At 42.6% G+C, this 15,661-nt stretch overlaps 1 protein-coding gene across 2 annotated transcripts in view; it reads left to right on the top strand.

Annotated features, from left to right (window-relative positions):
* The window catches only part of IL5RA (interleukin 5 receptor subunit alpha), a 36,796-nt gene extending 22,349 nt beyond the window's left edge, over positions 1 to 14,447 (top strand). For both annotated transcript variants that reach the window (XM_047848943.1, XM_047848942.1), the window contains 3 exons: positions 7,491 to 7,587; positions 9,116 to 9,200; positions 12,408 to 14,447. In XM_047848943.1, the coding sequence (XP_047704899.1) occupies positions 7,491 to 7,587; positions 9,116 to 9,200; positions 12,408 to 12,494 (269 nt within the window). In that variant the 3' untranslated portion in view covers positions 12,495 to 14,447. The remainder of the gene's footprint in view (positions 1 to 7,490; positions 7,588 to 9,115; positions 9,201 to 12,407) is intronic.
* The last annotated feature ends 1,214 nt before the right edge of the window (positions 14,448 to 15,661 follow it).

The raw sequence follows: 15,661 nt of genomic DNA, 5'->3' as shown, positions 1-15,661 counted from the left end.
TCCTGTCACAATATGGGGCAGTGGTGGGAGGGACTGGTTCTTCAGGCCACATGACCCAGCCTTCAGCCTGAAAATAGGTTGGGCCAGAATATCAGGGATGTGTTTGAGAGTTTGGGTTGAGATGGAAACAAGGTTCCCACAGGCAACTCTTGTTGTCTTTGTCCTTCGACTTGGCTTTAACAGTCTGTGAATATGTGAGGACACACCTACATGGGCCCAGGTCACCTGGATCCAAGGCCGAGGTCAAGTCCTGCAGCCCCACCCTCAGCCCTGGACACCTCCTGCACTCTCTCCTCCTTTATTTTCTGTTTTGTCACCACACACTTTCTTTTTAAATTCTCACACTGTGGTGAAACAAAGAGAAAACTAGCAATGGGAAACAGGAAGAAGAAACACAGCAGAGGTGCCAAATTAGGTGGCCCTTGGCCTGTGGAAAAAAAAAAATTGCAAATGCTAAAATTTTCATGGGGAAGAGACTAATACAGACAAAACTGATTAAAAAAAAAATAGTTGACTTAACCTGAAAAACCCAGTCGGGCTCACCTGAGGCTGAGAGAACTTATGGGGATTCGGGGTTTTCTTTGTAAATCGGGGATTTCAAGTTGGTAAACATGGTAGTCTGTCCAGTCAACTGTGTCCTTCAATCCAGGCTCCTGTGGTTTCAAAGGCTGGTAGTCCCACCATTTGCTCTCAGTGGGTGGGTGGGCAGGACCACCTCCCCCTTGGATGATCCCTGTGGCCTGAAGGAGGGATAGAGGGAAGCTTTCAGATTCTGTCCCCAACTGTCAGGAGCAGGCACTTTCTACTGTGTTTTCAAGGAGGGCCACCTCTAGTGGTGCGCACACTGCCCTTCCATGCATGAATCCTGCCCCACGATGGGGCCATCAGATGGGACAACAGCTCAGAGGAAGGAGAGACTATTGTTGAGCCAGGTACTTTGGTAGGCCTGTTCTTGTGTGTGCTATCTTGTGTATTCTCACAAACAAAGAATTTTCCTAATCACATGGATTTACAGATTATGTGAGAAAAGATGCAGAGAAGTTAAAGAAATGCCCCCAGTGACAGAGCACAGAAGTAGTACACATGGGCCTGGAACCAAACCACATGATTGGTTCCTCACCCTATTCTTTCTGCCATGCTTTATCATCCCATAGGTCATGGTGCTAGCTGGGGAAACTGAGGCAGGAAGATGGGCAGTGGGGGCTGTGGTTTCTGAAAGGGTGATGCTCGTCCAGATTATGACCGAGTTGTAAATAATTTCACGTTAACCTAGATCCCTGAGAGTTAGAAGCCTGGATGCCTTATGTGTCTATTTCTCTGGTATCTCAATTATTTGGTGTGTTCCTTTCCCCTCCAGGGCTGAGCTTATTACTCCACATTTTGAAGATTCTGACAGCACTTGCGTTTTAGTCTTGCTTTGATGATTTAGGGAAATCATCTTGATTCTTCAGATCTCATATAAACATGTCTAATGATTGTAACTAGTATTTGTGAAGCACCTATTATGTACTAGCACTGGGCCAAGGACTTTGCCTCACCAACTCATTCAGTCCTTATCCCCATTTTACAAAGCAGGCAGTGGATACTGGAGAGGACATCCTGCTCAAGGTCACCTCAGTAGCAAATAACGGAACCAGGATTACACCTCTTCACCCCCTCATTTCTTGTTTTTATGTGATGAGCACAGCCAGCTTTCAATGGGACTTGCTAGCAGGTTAACGAAACAGACTCCGCAGCCCCTTACAGGAACCACAGTTCCGGGGTGCTTGGGAGTGCTGTGCGGAAAGCCTGTGAAACAGAGAATAATAACCATAATTTCTCTATTCTCCTTCAAGTCTAGTCCTATGAGGGGTAACGCAGATGAACAGTACTGTAGCGATCTAGCAGAGTACTGCAGTGTTTAGCGGATCCTAAACACATAGATTTGCACACATGCATATGGTCTCCATTTCCTGTCTGTATTTTAGCTCACTAAACCAGGTAAAGCCACAGTCTTTTTTCCCCCTCTTTTTTCTCCCTAAACCAGGCAGCGCCACAGTCCCCTTGACAGTTGCCTGGGAAAACTCACCCACCTAAAAGGTTTGCTTCGGTCTTTTGCTTGCATTGGGAGCCAGTCACCTGGTTTGGGGTGCTCCTTCATGGTGATGCCACAGCTTCTCCCTGCAATTAGTGGCAAGCCACAGGCAGCTTCATAGGCTAATGCATGGGCATCCTCCACATTACCTGGCAACTGTTGGTGCTACTTGCTTTCTCCCAGAACCAGCCGGTGTCATGATCCAAGAGCAGGACTGCCTCACTGGAAGGGTCCCATCAATTTACTCTTTAGCTCTTTTCCCTTGAAACCTATTGTTGAGTCTAAAGTCATACTCAAAATCAGTATGGAAGCAGTGAACGTAGTACTTGTATGGACACTTTAAGGTGGAGCAAGCCCCCAAACCAAACTGACCCTCTTAGGAGTTATTAGCATGAACTACACAGATGACAGAATTCTATGGCAAGAGGCACTGCAGCACCAGGAGGGAAGCCATTTGACAAAGCTCCCAAGGCAGCTAGAGGCAGATTATGGGATGAAGTCAGGTTTAGTGCCTACGTTTTTCTTCCCTCTGAGTTGCCACCATGCCATCCCAGCCCCACCCCACACACTCCCGGGTCACAGAACAGCAGAATTTTCAACTGCTGGCTTATTCTCAGGGTCAGATGGTTGAGATGTTCGAAATGATAGAAGCCAAGGCCACCAGAAACCAGAGGGCGGAGTTCCTGAATGCTCTCAGTTGACAATGTCAGAAGAGCATCCAGGAATGAGGTGGACGGTCTAGAGGGCTTCTCCTCCTTAGAAGGACAGGCCTTGTGACTTCCTCTTTCTAAAACATCTTTGCATAACTAAATAGCAGTGCCCTTCAGTGTTTTGAAAAGAAACATCTGTGGCTTCCGTTTTAGGGTCGGAAAGGCATTCTCCTTGAGTCAGAGAAAAGATTCAAGTTATCTGGAAACGCTTTTTCTTAAGAAAATTTCCAAGGCCAGAGACCCCAGAATTCAAATTAACGGTACCTTCAGGGGCCTCCCAACTTTTACAGTATTAAAATTTCTTTTTTATGATTTTGACCCAAAGGATTTATACTGTCTTTGGGACCTGTTGCCTTTTTTCTATCTTCAGTGAAATCAGAGTAGATGCCAACTTTAATTCACTTATTTATAAAATGTACTCAAGGTTTTCACATTAATAATTAAACAGTAGATAATCCACAAGTAGTTTCGATTTGGCGGTATGTGAAAGCTTTTTCTTGTACTAATTTTACCCGCCTATTTATGTTTTCTTCACAGTAAAGCTGACCTTGGCTCTGTTCTCTGAGGGTTAGTTCTGTTCTCAGTTGGTGGTTAGGGAGTCATTCTAAAGCACATCGGGACACTGCAGAAGCCAGGCCAGGAGAAATTAGTAATTTGCCAACTCCCTCCAGGCAGGGACCATGACTTTGCTTCCCACATAGTACCTTGCACGCATCGATAACTTTTTTTGATTGAATCCAATAAAATCTGTTGCCTTTGTATTTTTGCTAATTCAGTGGAAAACTTTGTTTATCAAAGTGAGAACTGAAGTGAATCATCAGGGAATAGTTTAACTGAAAAGATTTTTGTAATCCTGGTCAGAAGTGAACGGTACTATTATCAGCACTTGACATATCAGGGTACAAGGTGTTTCACAATTTGAGACACAAATGGCACCGAGTGTACGACCCTGATAATATTTACAACACCACTCTTGCTTTCTGTAGGACCCAAACTTTATCTGTCTGTTAAGCCTACTGGTAAAGAGGGTAACTTTTTTTCTGCTGACCTACCTCTTGCTAAATTTATATTCCGTGTATGACTCTAGAGTTACTGGATATACTGATTAGGGTACGTGAGTAATGGTTAAGAGCATGGAATGGTGGGTTTCAGAAATGGGGAAATGAAGCAGGCAGAATCCCTTATTCAGGACATCAGATTGGGAAATAAAGCCAGACAGAATTCGACGTGACAGCATTAGTTCATCCCTGTTGCTCTTTACATTAGCTATGAGCAAGTGCAATGAAAACTAGGTTTAATAGGGCACTCAGTTACAACCCAGACAACGCAATATTAATCCTAGAACTTTTCAGTGTCTATAGCATCTGGGAAAATAAAAGTTTTGCCTCCTTGAGTATCTCTCTCTCTCTTTTTATTATTTTACCGTGACCAACGCCTCTTTGTAAAATAATACATATAAGTACCTAAAAGGTAAAAAAAAAAAAAAAAAAAAAGTACTATGGTCATAGGTGTTTAATAAAGTGATTCAGTCCCAACCACAGCCTAGGGAATATCAGGGAGAATGACTCCCTTGCAATGCAGCCCCCTTCTGTTGGACCACAGCCTCCAACTTAGCTTATGTCCAACAGTGGGGACACAACAGTGAAACCGCTTCCCTGCAGGGAAGTGGTATCCAGCTGAGAAGATGATTTTCAGGAGATTGCACAATCATAGAGAAATGCTTAGGATGTTTTAAGTGGAGCTTCTGCTTGCATCATATGTCCTCAGTTTGGGGATGACGAAGAGTGGACCGGGATCCTTGCACCATGGTGATGGGAACATTACTGTTCAACCAGTCATAGGCTTGGATTTGGGCTCTGCCTGCTAGTGGTGTCCTTAGCTGACTGACGCTGCCCTTCTCTGCTCCAGTTTCTCCGTTTGCCAAGTGAGGATAGGAGTGCCCATCTGAAAGCATTGTTGTAAGAATTACACTGATTGTATGGTAAACACCTTGAATTGTTTCTGGTACCTAGGAGCACTCAGAAAAAAGGAAAGGAAAGGAAAGGAAAGGAAAGGAAAAGAAAATATGTACAGAAAGTAAGCTATTAATTCTGATAACTGCTGGTTTTTAGATTTTATACTTTACAACTTTCAAACCTTCAGCAATACAGACGACTACTCTTCTAAAATCAACTTTGTTAAAGGTAAGTGCGCAGGAAATCACAGTGGCCTGGATGGAGTCAGTGGTATTGGAAAAGGTGCTGATTTGGCAGAGATGTTAAGGGTCATGTATTTCAACTCACTTTGTTTTCTAATTTTTAATTTATTTATTTTTGAGAGAGAAAGAGAGAGGAGAGCAGGGGAAGGGAAGAGAGAGAATCCAAATCAGGCTCCACATTGTCAACATGGAGCCCAACGAGGGGCTTGAACTCACAAACCGTCATGACCTAAGCTGAAACCAAATCAGACGCTTAACCGGCTGAGCCACCCAGGTGCCCCTCAACTCGCTTGTTTTTACAGATGAAGGAAGTGAGCCCCACAAGGGCAACCTCCACAGCAAGCTGAGAATAGGACCCAGGTTTCCATGCTAGGCTAGGATGCACGCATGAGACAAAAGCATGATCTCTTGCCTTTATGAGAGGTTAGGATGTGATGGTGTACCAGGAGTCAATAGAGAAAGGAAGCAGGGCTGTAGAAAACAGGAAGAATCAGAGTGACTTCCAAGGATCCCAGCATGGAAACTTGGAAGAATGGAGACCGTCATGGGGAAGTCGGTGAGAGAAGTCCTTCTGATGTGAAGAAGCGCGTGAACTTAGTGTGCAACATTGTCAGCTTGGAGAAACATCTAAGTGGGTTTCACCCAAGGGAAGTTTCAAATCTAGAAGCTGAGCTGTGTGTCGGAGCTGGGCCAGGAATAGACAAGGGAGAAGAACACGTGGGATTAAACGATGCAGCTGTGCTCAACCAGCTTGCCAGTACTGGAACAGAGACTGTCCTGGAAAACACCCACGGGTCCAGGGCTGAGCTGAGAGGGTCAACTGAACCTAAAGAGAGAAGGAGGAAATGCCACCGAGGAAGGGGAGTATTTTGGTCAAAGAACCAAAGACTCGGTTTCAAGGTGGGAGTAATCATCAGGTGTGACATTCAGGAAGGAGGCCAAGCAAAATAAAGTTGGAAAAAGAAACGGAGTGTATTTTGGATTCAACTAGGAGGCAACCACCAGCAAGTAAACAGGTTCTGAGATGGGGAAATGAAGCAGCCTGAATCCCTTATTCAAGAAATTAGGCTGAGAAATAAAGTCGGAAGGTAATTTGATGATAGTTGGGAGCGATGGCAGAGCAAAGATAAAGGACTTATGGCTTATTCAAGATAAAGGCCTCTATGAATATTTGAAAGCAGAAGAGAAGAGATGAAGGAGAGATTAAAGCTTTGGGGAAGTAGAAGATAAACCCCAAATAAGATTTCTCAGGAGGCAAAAAGAGCAAGAGATCAAGGCAAAGTTGGAGTCACTGGCATTAAATCCTCGAGACATTTCTCCCTCTTGATACACTGAATGTTTTGAGTTTGAAGTATGTTGGAGCTTTTGGGAGTCTTAGAGTATTTACAAGCACTTCAAAGTTCCACTTAGGCACTTTTCATTTTATAAAAGAAACGATTAATGGCAAACTGAGGGTTGGGACCTGGTTTTCCTCGTGCAGCTTGGTTTGAACACCCCCCCGTGCACTTAGCACAGCTGGCATTAAGTCATTACCTGTGTCACTGTTTGCTTAGAGCCTTTCTTCTTTGATGGATCTAAGTAGCAGAAGGGGAGAGCCCACGTGTGTGCTTTTACCCCAGCTCACAGCAACCTGTTCAGTGCCAAATACATAATGGGAGTTCTGATAAGTATCTGTTAAACACGTGAAGAAAGGAATGAATTAGTGAGTGGTCTCTCCCACAGAAAGGAAGCATATCAGGGAGGTAATGCAATTTTTGTCTTATTCTCCAGAAGTGAATCAGGCAGTTTAACAAGTGCATTACCTCTTTAAAAACCATGTGGTTAAGGACCTTGAGTTTTCCTGAAGGCATTTCCAGTACCTTAAAAATAAACACACACCTCCATGATGTCATCAAAACTGATAGAAGAATCTGTCTTTGAGTGCAGACTGGAAGCAAATCCAATTAGAGAATAAGATGGCATGTGATATATTTATACCTTCTGTACTGACTTAATGGCAATTTTCTTCTACTTTCCTATCTGTGAAGTGGGAATAATGCTAAGGGGTGTTGAGCATAATTAAGACTGTAAAGTACTTCTAGCAGAGTCTGATGACTTTAGGGTTAACTCTGAGTATTATTCTGGACTTCACTTCCTCTAAAAGTTGAGTTTCTAACTTTGTATATTATTTTGATTGTAATGCAATTACATTATTAAGAGGGCTTATGTTTTGTAGCTTTTCCATCTAAAAAGCATCCTTACTACCCACTAAAAGCTGATAAGCTCCAGGATTCAGGAGTCATTAATACATCAAGTGTAGTCCATAAATATCTGCTGACTACACAATGATTCAATATTAAAAGTGGCTTCATTTCACGCACATGAGAAATCTCCAGCTCAGGATGGCTCAGCTACTTGCCCAGCACCACCCAGCACCTGCAACTCAAACCCAAGCTTTCTGATGCCTGCATCTAGTCATGTTGCATATTTACAACAGATTCTAGCTCTGATTTCTTTCTTTTTCCCTCAGGAAGTGATGACCAGAAGCCCTCCACAGAATGGTTTCTTATCGTGCTTATGGCGGCCATCTGCTTCATCTTGCTAATTTTCTCCTTCATCTGTAAAACGTTAAGTATTTTTGTATATTTGGGTGTTTCTAATGAGGTCTGAGAATTGAATCTCACACTTTTGTTGTGTATCCACTAGGGTTCTTGTTATCAGATCAAATTTGAAATGCTTTGGTGTCTTCTTGACAGCATTTCCAAGATGAGTATGGACCACATTAAAAAGGGAGAAACATCCTTAGGGGATTTACAGAAACTGGACAGACCACAACATAGCCCTCAGCTATTACACACCCCTCTTGAATTTCTTGGCAATGTTTTCATTTCTGTGAAGCTTTTACATTCATGTTCTTTTGATTCCTTTACCACCTTCCACTCAGTATTTGGATGTCTTAGTAGGGCCACTAGCAGACTCCTTTTATGTCTTCGGTAAAGGAATGCAGCTCACTGGAGACTGAAATCACTCCAGTGCTTCCTATGATATGATCCCCAATTACGAGGTGCCAAGTCCTACACTTGCCTTTTGTTCACCTGGCCCCTCAGTGGCTGATGGTCCTTTGAAATGTCATACAGATCTGGTGACCAATCCTAGAGCCTGCAAATGGCCCCATAAGAACTCCTCAACCATGTTGGCATTCCATAAGGCAAAGTGCCATTTAGGCGGATTAAGAACATGTTCCATCTTAGCCCTTTCATAATTTACAAAATTACTTATGTTTTTTAAAAAAATGTTTATTGATTTTGAGACCAAGAGTGCATAAGTGAGAGTGAACAGGGGAGGGGCAGAGGGAGAGAGGGGGAATGAAAATCCCAAGCAGGCTTCATGCTGTCAGTGCAGAGCCTGATGTGGGGCTTGATCCCACAAATCGTGAGATCCTGACCTGAGCCAAATTAAGAGTTAGAGACTTAATGAATTGAGCTGCCAGGTGCCCTGAAAATTACTTATCTTTTAAAAAGCCTAGCTTTTGGGGCACCTGGGTGGCTCAGTCAGTCAAGCCTCTGACTTTGGCTCAGGTCATGATCTCACAGTTTGTGGGTTCGAGTCCTGTTTCAGGCTCTGTGCTGACAGCTCAGAGCCTGGAGCCTGCTTCAGATTCTGTGCCTCCCTCTCTCTCTCTCTTCCCCTCTCCCACTCATGCTCTATCTCTCTCTCTCCCTCTCAAAAATAAATAAACATTTGTTTTAAAAAAGCCTCATTATTATAAATGTTATGTTCTTTGGGTTGGAAGGCAGCATTTCCAAGGAGAGGAAGAACTCTGTGAGCTGGCACAGTTGGGTAGGGGCCTGCAGCCAGCACTGTATTTAGCAGTGGGGTACCAGGCACTTGCAAATCACCCATTTTCAGAAATTAGGCTTGGAAACAGACCAACATGAAGCACTTACTATTATGTCTTTCTTAGATGATTCAGAAGCCGCATCACAGCCCCAACTAATATTACAACATAAATATTTATAACTCTTGGTCAATAAAGATTTTGAATTTATAGAACAGCAGGTCCTGAGATTAACTAGGTCAATTTGTAGAGTAGATACTGAAAGACAAGCAAGGATACTCTTGTTCACCCAATTTTCTGCTTTACTGTGTCTTCAGAGGCCACTTATGGACCAGGTTGTTTCCACCAGTTCCGGCACCAAAAAGTAGTATTCAAGATTTCTTTGTCATCGTCAGCTCTGAGGTAATGTTGCAGGTTCTTATGAAGGGTCCGATCTGCCCAGGGTTGGGTCTCCATGGACTGGTTGTCAGGTTACTGGTTTTTCATATTCCAAGGCAGAGTGACTACCTAGGGTGCTAGCCAAATTTATGTCGTTTTGGTCTTTATACCCTTTGGCTCACTGTTGTGTTATGTTCATAACTGTCTGGGAATATTGGGAAGGCCCTGCTCAGTTATAAGCATCCTAACCAGTCAGACTGGAGTTTTTTTCTATCACTGATCTCTTAATTGGGTTTGGGCAATTCCTTCAACCCCATGACTTCTTTTTATGTATAGATGAGATGGTCCAATGTCCTGTTTAGCTCTGATGTTATAAGAATCCATGTTTTTGCGCATGGGTACCCTAATTAATAACATTTTTTGCAGAAATTTGTCCTAGTTCCTTAATATAAAAAACCACAGAGAAGGCAAATGACTTGCCCCAGTATGCATTTCCTTAGGCCCTATTTGCCCTTCAGAGCAGTTAGACTTAACTGAATGCTCACTTACCTATGGCTACCCAATTTTTCTAGCATCAGTTCGTGAAGAAAAAAATCATCCTTTCCCCAGTCAACTGTCTGGGCATCTTTGTTGAAAATCAGTTACCTATATATGTGTGGGTCTACTTCTGGACCATCTATTTGTTTTCATCGATCTGTTTGTCTACCTTTATGCCAACATGGTCTTGATTACTATAGCTTTATTGCAAACCTGGAGATCCAGTAGTGTAAGGCTTCCAAATATGATTTTTTTCTCCTAGAGTTATTTTGGTTATTCTAGGTGTTTTGCATTCACATATCAATTTTAGAGCAACTCTATCAATTTTTATCAAAAATGCTGCTGGGATCTTGATTAGGATTTTGTTATTTTGTAGGTTAATTTGGGGAGCTCAGTCTCCTAATCTACAAACATGACATCGTCATACAACACAAACATGTAGTATCATCAGCCTGTGTAGGTTTCTTTAATTTCTCTCAGCAATGTTTTGTGATTCTCAGTGTACAGTTATTATACACTTGGTCAAATCTGTCCTTAAATGGAGTGGTTATTCAGATTAGGGGTCAGCACACTTTCTCTAAAAAGCCAGATAGTGAGTACCTAACAGCCAAATGGTTCATCTCAACCATCCCATGTTGCCATTGACCACAATGAAAGCAGCCAAAGACGATATACAAATGAATGAGCTTGTCTCTGGCCAGTAAAACTTTATTTACAAAATAGGCAATAAGCCAGATTCTACCCTCAGGCTATAGTTCACAGGCCCTTGACGTAGATACCAAGCTATGTTCTTAACAAATCGAGTTTTCTAATTGAGTGACTCATGGGTGAATAACTGGTGATTGTTTCTAGGACAGTTAAGGGTCAAACACTCACTGAAATGGATCTTTTCAATAAGCTGTGACATTTAGAGTTTTCAGTTTGGGTGTTTGGAGTTATTATAGACCATAGTAGTTACAAACCTAGTCAAGCGAAGAATTGAGTCAGGCAGAAGAACCACTCACTCTGTTCTCAGTTCCATCTTATACTCCTTATCAGGGAGCGGGGCTTTGCTTTTGTTTTCCAGAAGAACAGTGGACCCCGGTATGAAACTTTGTTTTGTTTCATCTGAATTTGTCAATCCCTCCTTGCTGTGACATTCTCATCCCTGATAAACTACATTTGATTTCAGCAGCACACTTAAGTCATTTGTCTTGGCCTCTTAATGAAACATCTTAATGCCGGTATCTCATTTCCCTATAGAGCCCCCCAAAGATTTTCTTTAATATTCTGAGGTTGGTGAAAGAAACTGGCTTACAAGCTCATTGTGGAAGCTTGTGGTGTGTTAATTAAAATCAAGTCATGTGTACCAAATAAATAACAACTTGGGTTTGACAAGCTGGTCTCAAAATAAGCAAAGGATTAATGTCAGAACTTAGCACTGCTAGGCTCCTCTGGACAACTTACTTTCTTCTCATATTGTAGAGTTCCAAAAAAAAACCAAAAAAAAACAAAAACAACAACAACAACAACAAAAAAAAAAACCCAGAGAGACAGAGACAAAGACAGTAAGTGCAACCTAGAAAATGAAGCACTGCCCCATACTGTCAGCCCTATAGCCTAAATTCTCCACCTGGAAGAATATGTAAACAGTGGCCCAGCTTGTATCTCCAAAGGTGAAGCCCTTCCAACTGACTCTTGGGGCTTTCTCCCCAAGGATGATGAGGGGACCCATTAGTGCTATTGGCAAGAACAGTTTTGCATCCCACTAGGACACCTTTGGTGAGTGGCAAAGGAAATCTGCTTTTAATTACAACCTGCATCTCTGAGCTTGGTGTGGGTACCCAGGGTCCTGGGATTTGGAGGGTATCTGCCATCCCAGAGCTCTCACTAAGCAAGTTTTTGCTGGTCCAGACCCAAGTCAGAGACTGCTTTGTAACATTCAAGAGGCAGACACTGGCAGGGAGAGGTGGGAGGGGCAGAAGTCAGCCTTTCTCAAGCTCAGTTAAAAAATAGAAGGCTTTTTGTATTAAAAAAAAAATTGCATCCCATGTTTTAAATTTGTTAGATACAAGTTTCCAGCTGTTCTTTATTTCTACAATGGTAACCAGAGGGGGTTCTTTCCAAAATTAAATCGACTATAAACCCTTAAAGTTCTAGCACATAAGGCAGAGAGCACATCTCTTTGTCACTGCATCCTCAATGCAGAGCCATGTCCAGGATACAGGAAGTATTAAAAATGTGTTGAATGAGTAAACAACGTAGATAAATACCTCTTGTAGGTAGTTTCTGTCACAAAGTTTCTAATTAACATCTTCATAATAGCCCAAATTAGACAAACACATATCCAAATTTAAGGGGACTACAACAAACCATAAATGGAAAGTGACGGATCTATTCAATGGTGCAGCCCAAGAATATATAATTTAAAATATCACATGATATTACACAGAAAGCAATTTATAAAGCTAGTTATCCATTTAACTTAATTTACCTGTTAATATAACTTTGTACCTGGAAAAAAAGGCTGAAGAGAAACGATGGGGCTGTGTTTGGGAAGTAAGTTGATGTTTTCTTTATATTTTCCATATTTTCTTGAGTGAACATTTACCATTTTTATAAGCAAGATATACTTTACAAAACCAATTGTAAAGAAATTTGAGAGAGCCAAAAATGTGCTAAAAGACATCTAAGGGAGGATGTTTTGTTTTCCAGAAAACTGTTTCCACTGAAACAGAAATTGAAGTCATAAGTTATGTGGAAGACCCTGGATTTGAGACCCTGGAAGATTCTGTGTTTTGATTGGCACTGCAGCATTCTCAAAATGAACTCACACTCACATGCCTCAGCGATAAGAAGAACGGAACTGTTGTTTCTTGGCTAAGAAGAGTTCAGAATTTACTGAACACTCAATTTAGCTGCAAGGCAATACACTCAGACAAATCTTTTAAAAGTGTACATGCCTCATCAAAAACTCCTTGCTCACTCAGGGTGATGGATTAATCTGATCATTCTGCCATGTCTTTTCTCCCCACTCTACAGGGTACCAACTCTTCACCTGCCAGTCTTTATGATTTACATTACTTACCTCAAACTTTTGTACACGAGTCAGTTTTTAAGGCTGATGTCAACTGGCAGAGCTGGTTTTACAGTTGAAGCTGCCAATGGTAATACTCAACTAAAATATCAGGAAGAAAGCATTTTGCACCAGCCTGGAGTTAATTATGACTTAGATTTGAGATGGTCTTTCCTAAAGCTAGAGCAAGTGGGAGCCATGGTGGGTTGTTGTTGTTGTTTTATAGAATACTTTTTGTCTCAAGTAGTGTGTTGGGGGAGTGGGGGAAGGAGAGGGAGAGAAGCATGATCTCAAATTCTATAGCTATGATTGAGGAAACATGATTTGAAGCAAACTCATTAAAAACATGAAGAGCTAATATATCACTCCAAACCAAAACAGAGAACAGGATATTGTTTGAGATTGTATTCTTGAAGACAGCATTGATATTCAAGAACATACTGAGAAAGGCAGAACTGGGTTGGGAAGGGGACTGCTCAATCAAGAATGAACTTTCTGCAAGAGATGCTTGCTTCCAAAGATTTAAGAGCAACTCCTGGGTGCTGTTCAAGTAGTTCTCTATCAGTCCTAGCCTTTTAGGTTCCAAAGACATTCTACAAACATTCCATCAAACATCCCAATCTAGACATCCTCTTGTAGGATGATTTATGCCTCCCAGAGTTGGTTTAGTCAAATGGATTCAATAATGGGGCACACTGACTAACTACCAAATACTTCCAGGGGGTGCTCTTTTGGTAACCATCAATTGAAACTAGCAGCAGGTTGGACCCAGAACAACAGGCAGAGCAGTAAGACATCTGTCAGTTGTTGCCTGTTTCCAAGTATTATGGACTGAATGTTTATGCCCATCCCCTTCTAATTCATATTGAAACTATACACCCCAGTGTGATGGTATTAGGAAGTGGGGGATCTTTGAGAGGTGATTAGGTCATGAGGGTAAAGCCCTCATGAATGGGATTAGTGCCCTTTTTAAGAGACCCCAGAGAGTTTTCTCTCCTCTATGTAAAGATACAAGAAGTTGGTATTCTGAAAGCAGTAGGAGGGCTCTCCTGAGAACCCTGCCGTTCTGGCACCTTGAACAGAGAATACCAGTCTGCAGAACTGAGAAACAAGTTTGTTATTTATAAGTCACCCAGAGTATGGTACTTGGTTGTAGCAGCCTGAACTAAGAGGCCAAGTGTTAGCAACTATGCCAGGTACTTTACACACATTATCTCTAAACCTGAGAAACCCACATTGTTTGTATTACTGCCTCCTTTTACAGGTGCAGTCACTAAGGAAAATGCATAATGAAGGGTTGAATTCCTGGCCCAAGTGATCCCAATAATGCAGAGGGGACTGCTGGAATAAAGTTGGAGTCTGCTTAGCAGTAGGACCTAGAGGGCATAGCCCATGGAGGTGCTGCTGCCATCACTGGCAAAATGTGTGATTACCTGACTTGTACACTATCTCTGTGAATGGTGTTCAAGAACCTGCATTCTTAATGAATATTCTTAGGTTCTGCATTCTGAAACCTGCTAGTGCCTTAGAATCACCTGGAGGCATCATCAAAACAGATTGTTGGGCCCTATCCTCAGTTTGTGATAGAGTAGATCTGGGGTGGGGTAGGAGGTTCTGCATTTCTAGAAAGTTCCCAGGTGATGGGGCACCTGGGTGGCTCAGTCGATTAAGCGGCTGACTTCGGCTTAGGTCACGATCTCGCGATTTGTGAGTTTGAGCCCTGCGTCCGGGCTCTGTGCTGACAGCCTGGAGCCTACTTCAGATTCTGTGTCTCCTCCTCTCTGCCTCTCCCATGCTCATGCTCTGTCTGTCTCTCTCTCTCAATAAATAAATGTTTAAAAAAATTTTTTTAAATGTTTAGAAAGTTTCCAGGTGATGCTGATGCTGGTTTCCTAGCCACACATCACAAACAGCAGCACTGGGTATTTCTGATGAATACCAAAATTTGAAAACCAACCGTTGAAGGCATAAGTGATGGAAAAGTCCTGTCCCAAATTGCCCCCTTTGGGGCTTAATGTTCCTTCTCTGATCTCTTTCAAACTAGAGCCTGGAAACCTAGGGTTATGCCCACTGCCTCTGCTACGAGGCTGGAAGAGAAGAAGGACGCTGTCCCCAGTTTGGCAGGTTCTTCATTGTTGGGTGTGGTGCTCACTTCAGAGATGCCTCCTTTGACCTTACTGGCCAGCCATCACCGAGGTACTAAGCCAGTACCACCATCTGACTCTTGGTATGTTTCAAGGGCAACAAAGTGTAGACCACAGTGGACTATGACCTTCCTCTTCCTCACTGCTCAGCTTACGAACTCCTACCCATGTTTTAGAAACCCATATCCCATGTTTCCTTCTCCGTGAAGCCTTCAAAAATAGACTTTTGTTGATCCTGCCCTTGGGTTTTCATTCTGGGCTTTTGCCCCTCTGCTGGAGCTATTACACTGTACTTTATACGATTCACAGTTTGGATGTCTCCCCACTAGACTGTGTGCTTCAGGAGGATGGGGGCTCATGTGCAACTTATTTTATGTGCAGTGTCTAGGAGTATTGGACCCTCTTAAACCCTCTTTCAACCCTGGCACAGTTCCTTGCACATAGTCGGAACTGAGTGATATTTGGCAGAGATCACCAAGGCCTAGAATATCATGGAGAGGAAGACGGGTGTCTAATGAGAACATGATTGGAAATAACCAGGAGACACGTGTGCCTGATCATCTGGCTGGTGTAGCCTAGGTTCCTCTTTGCTGATGATGTGTTTAAGTTGTGACGTATCAAGAGCCATGTAAAAGAAGTTAGGCTTTGGATGTGGCCTGTTTTGAGTGCTCTGTACAGTTTTCACTAGCCTTGTCAAGACAGATCAGAGTGTGAACGTTCCCTTAACAGTAAATACCCTCGTCAACAGG

The sequence above is a fragment of the Prionailurus viverrinus genome, chromosome A2, assembly GCF_022837055.1.
Source record: "Prionailurus viverrinus isolate Anna chromosome A2, UM_Priviv_1.0, whole genome shotgun sequence".
Classification (NCBI taxonomy): domain Eukaryota; kingdom Metazoa; phylum Chordata; class Mammalia; order Carnivora; family Felidae; genus Prionailurus; species Prionailurus viverrinus.
The sequence above is the reverse complement of the archived record's forward strand: the minus strand, read 5'-3'. Positions and strand labels throughout refer to the sequence as shown.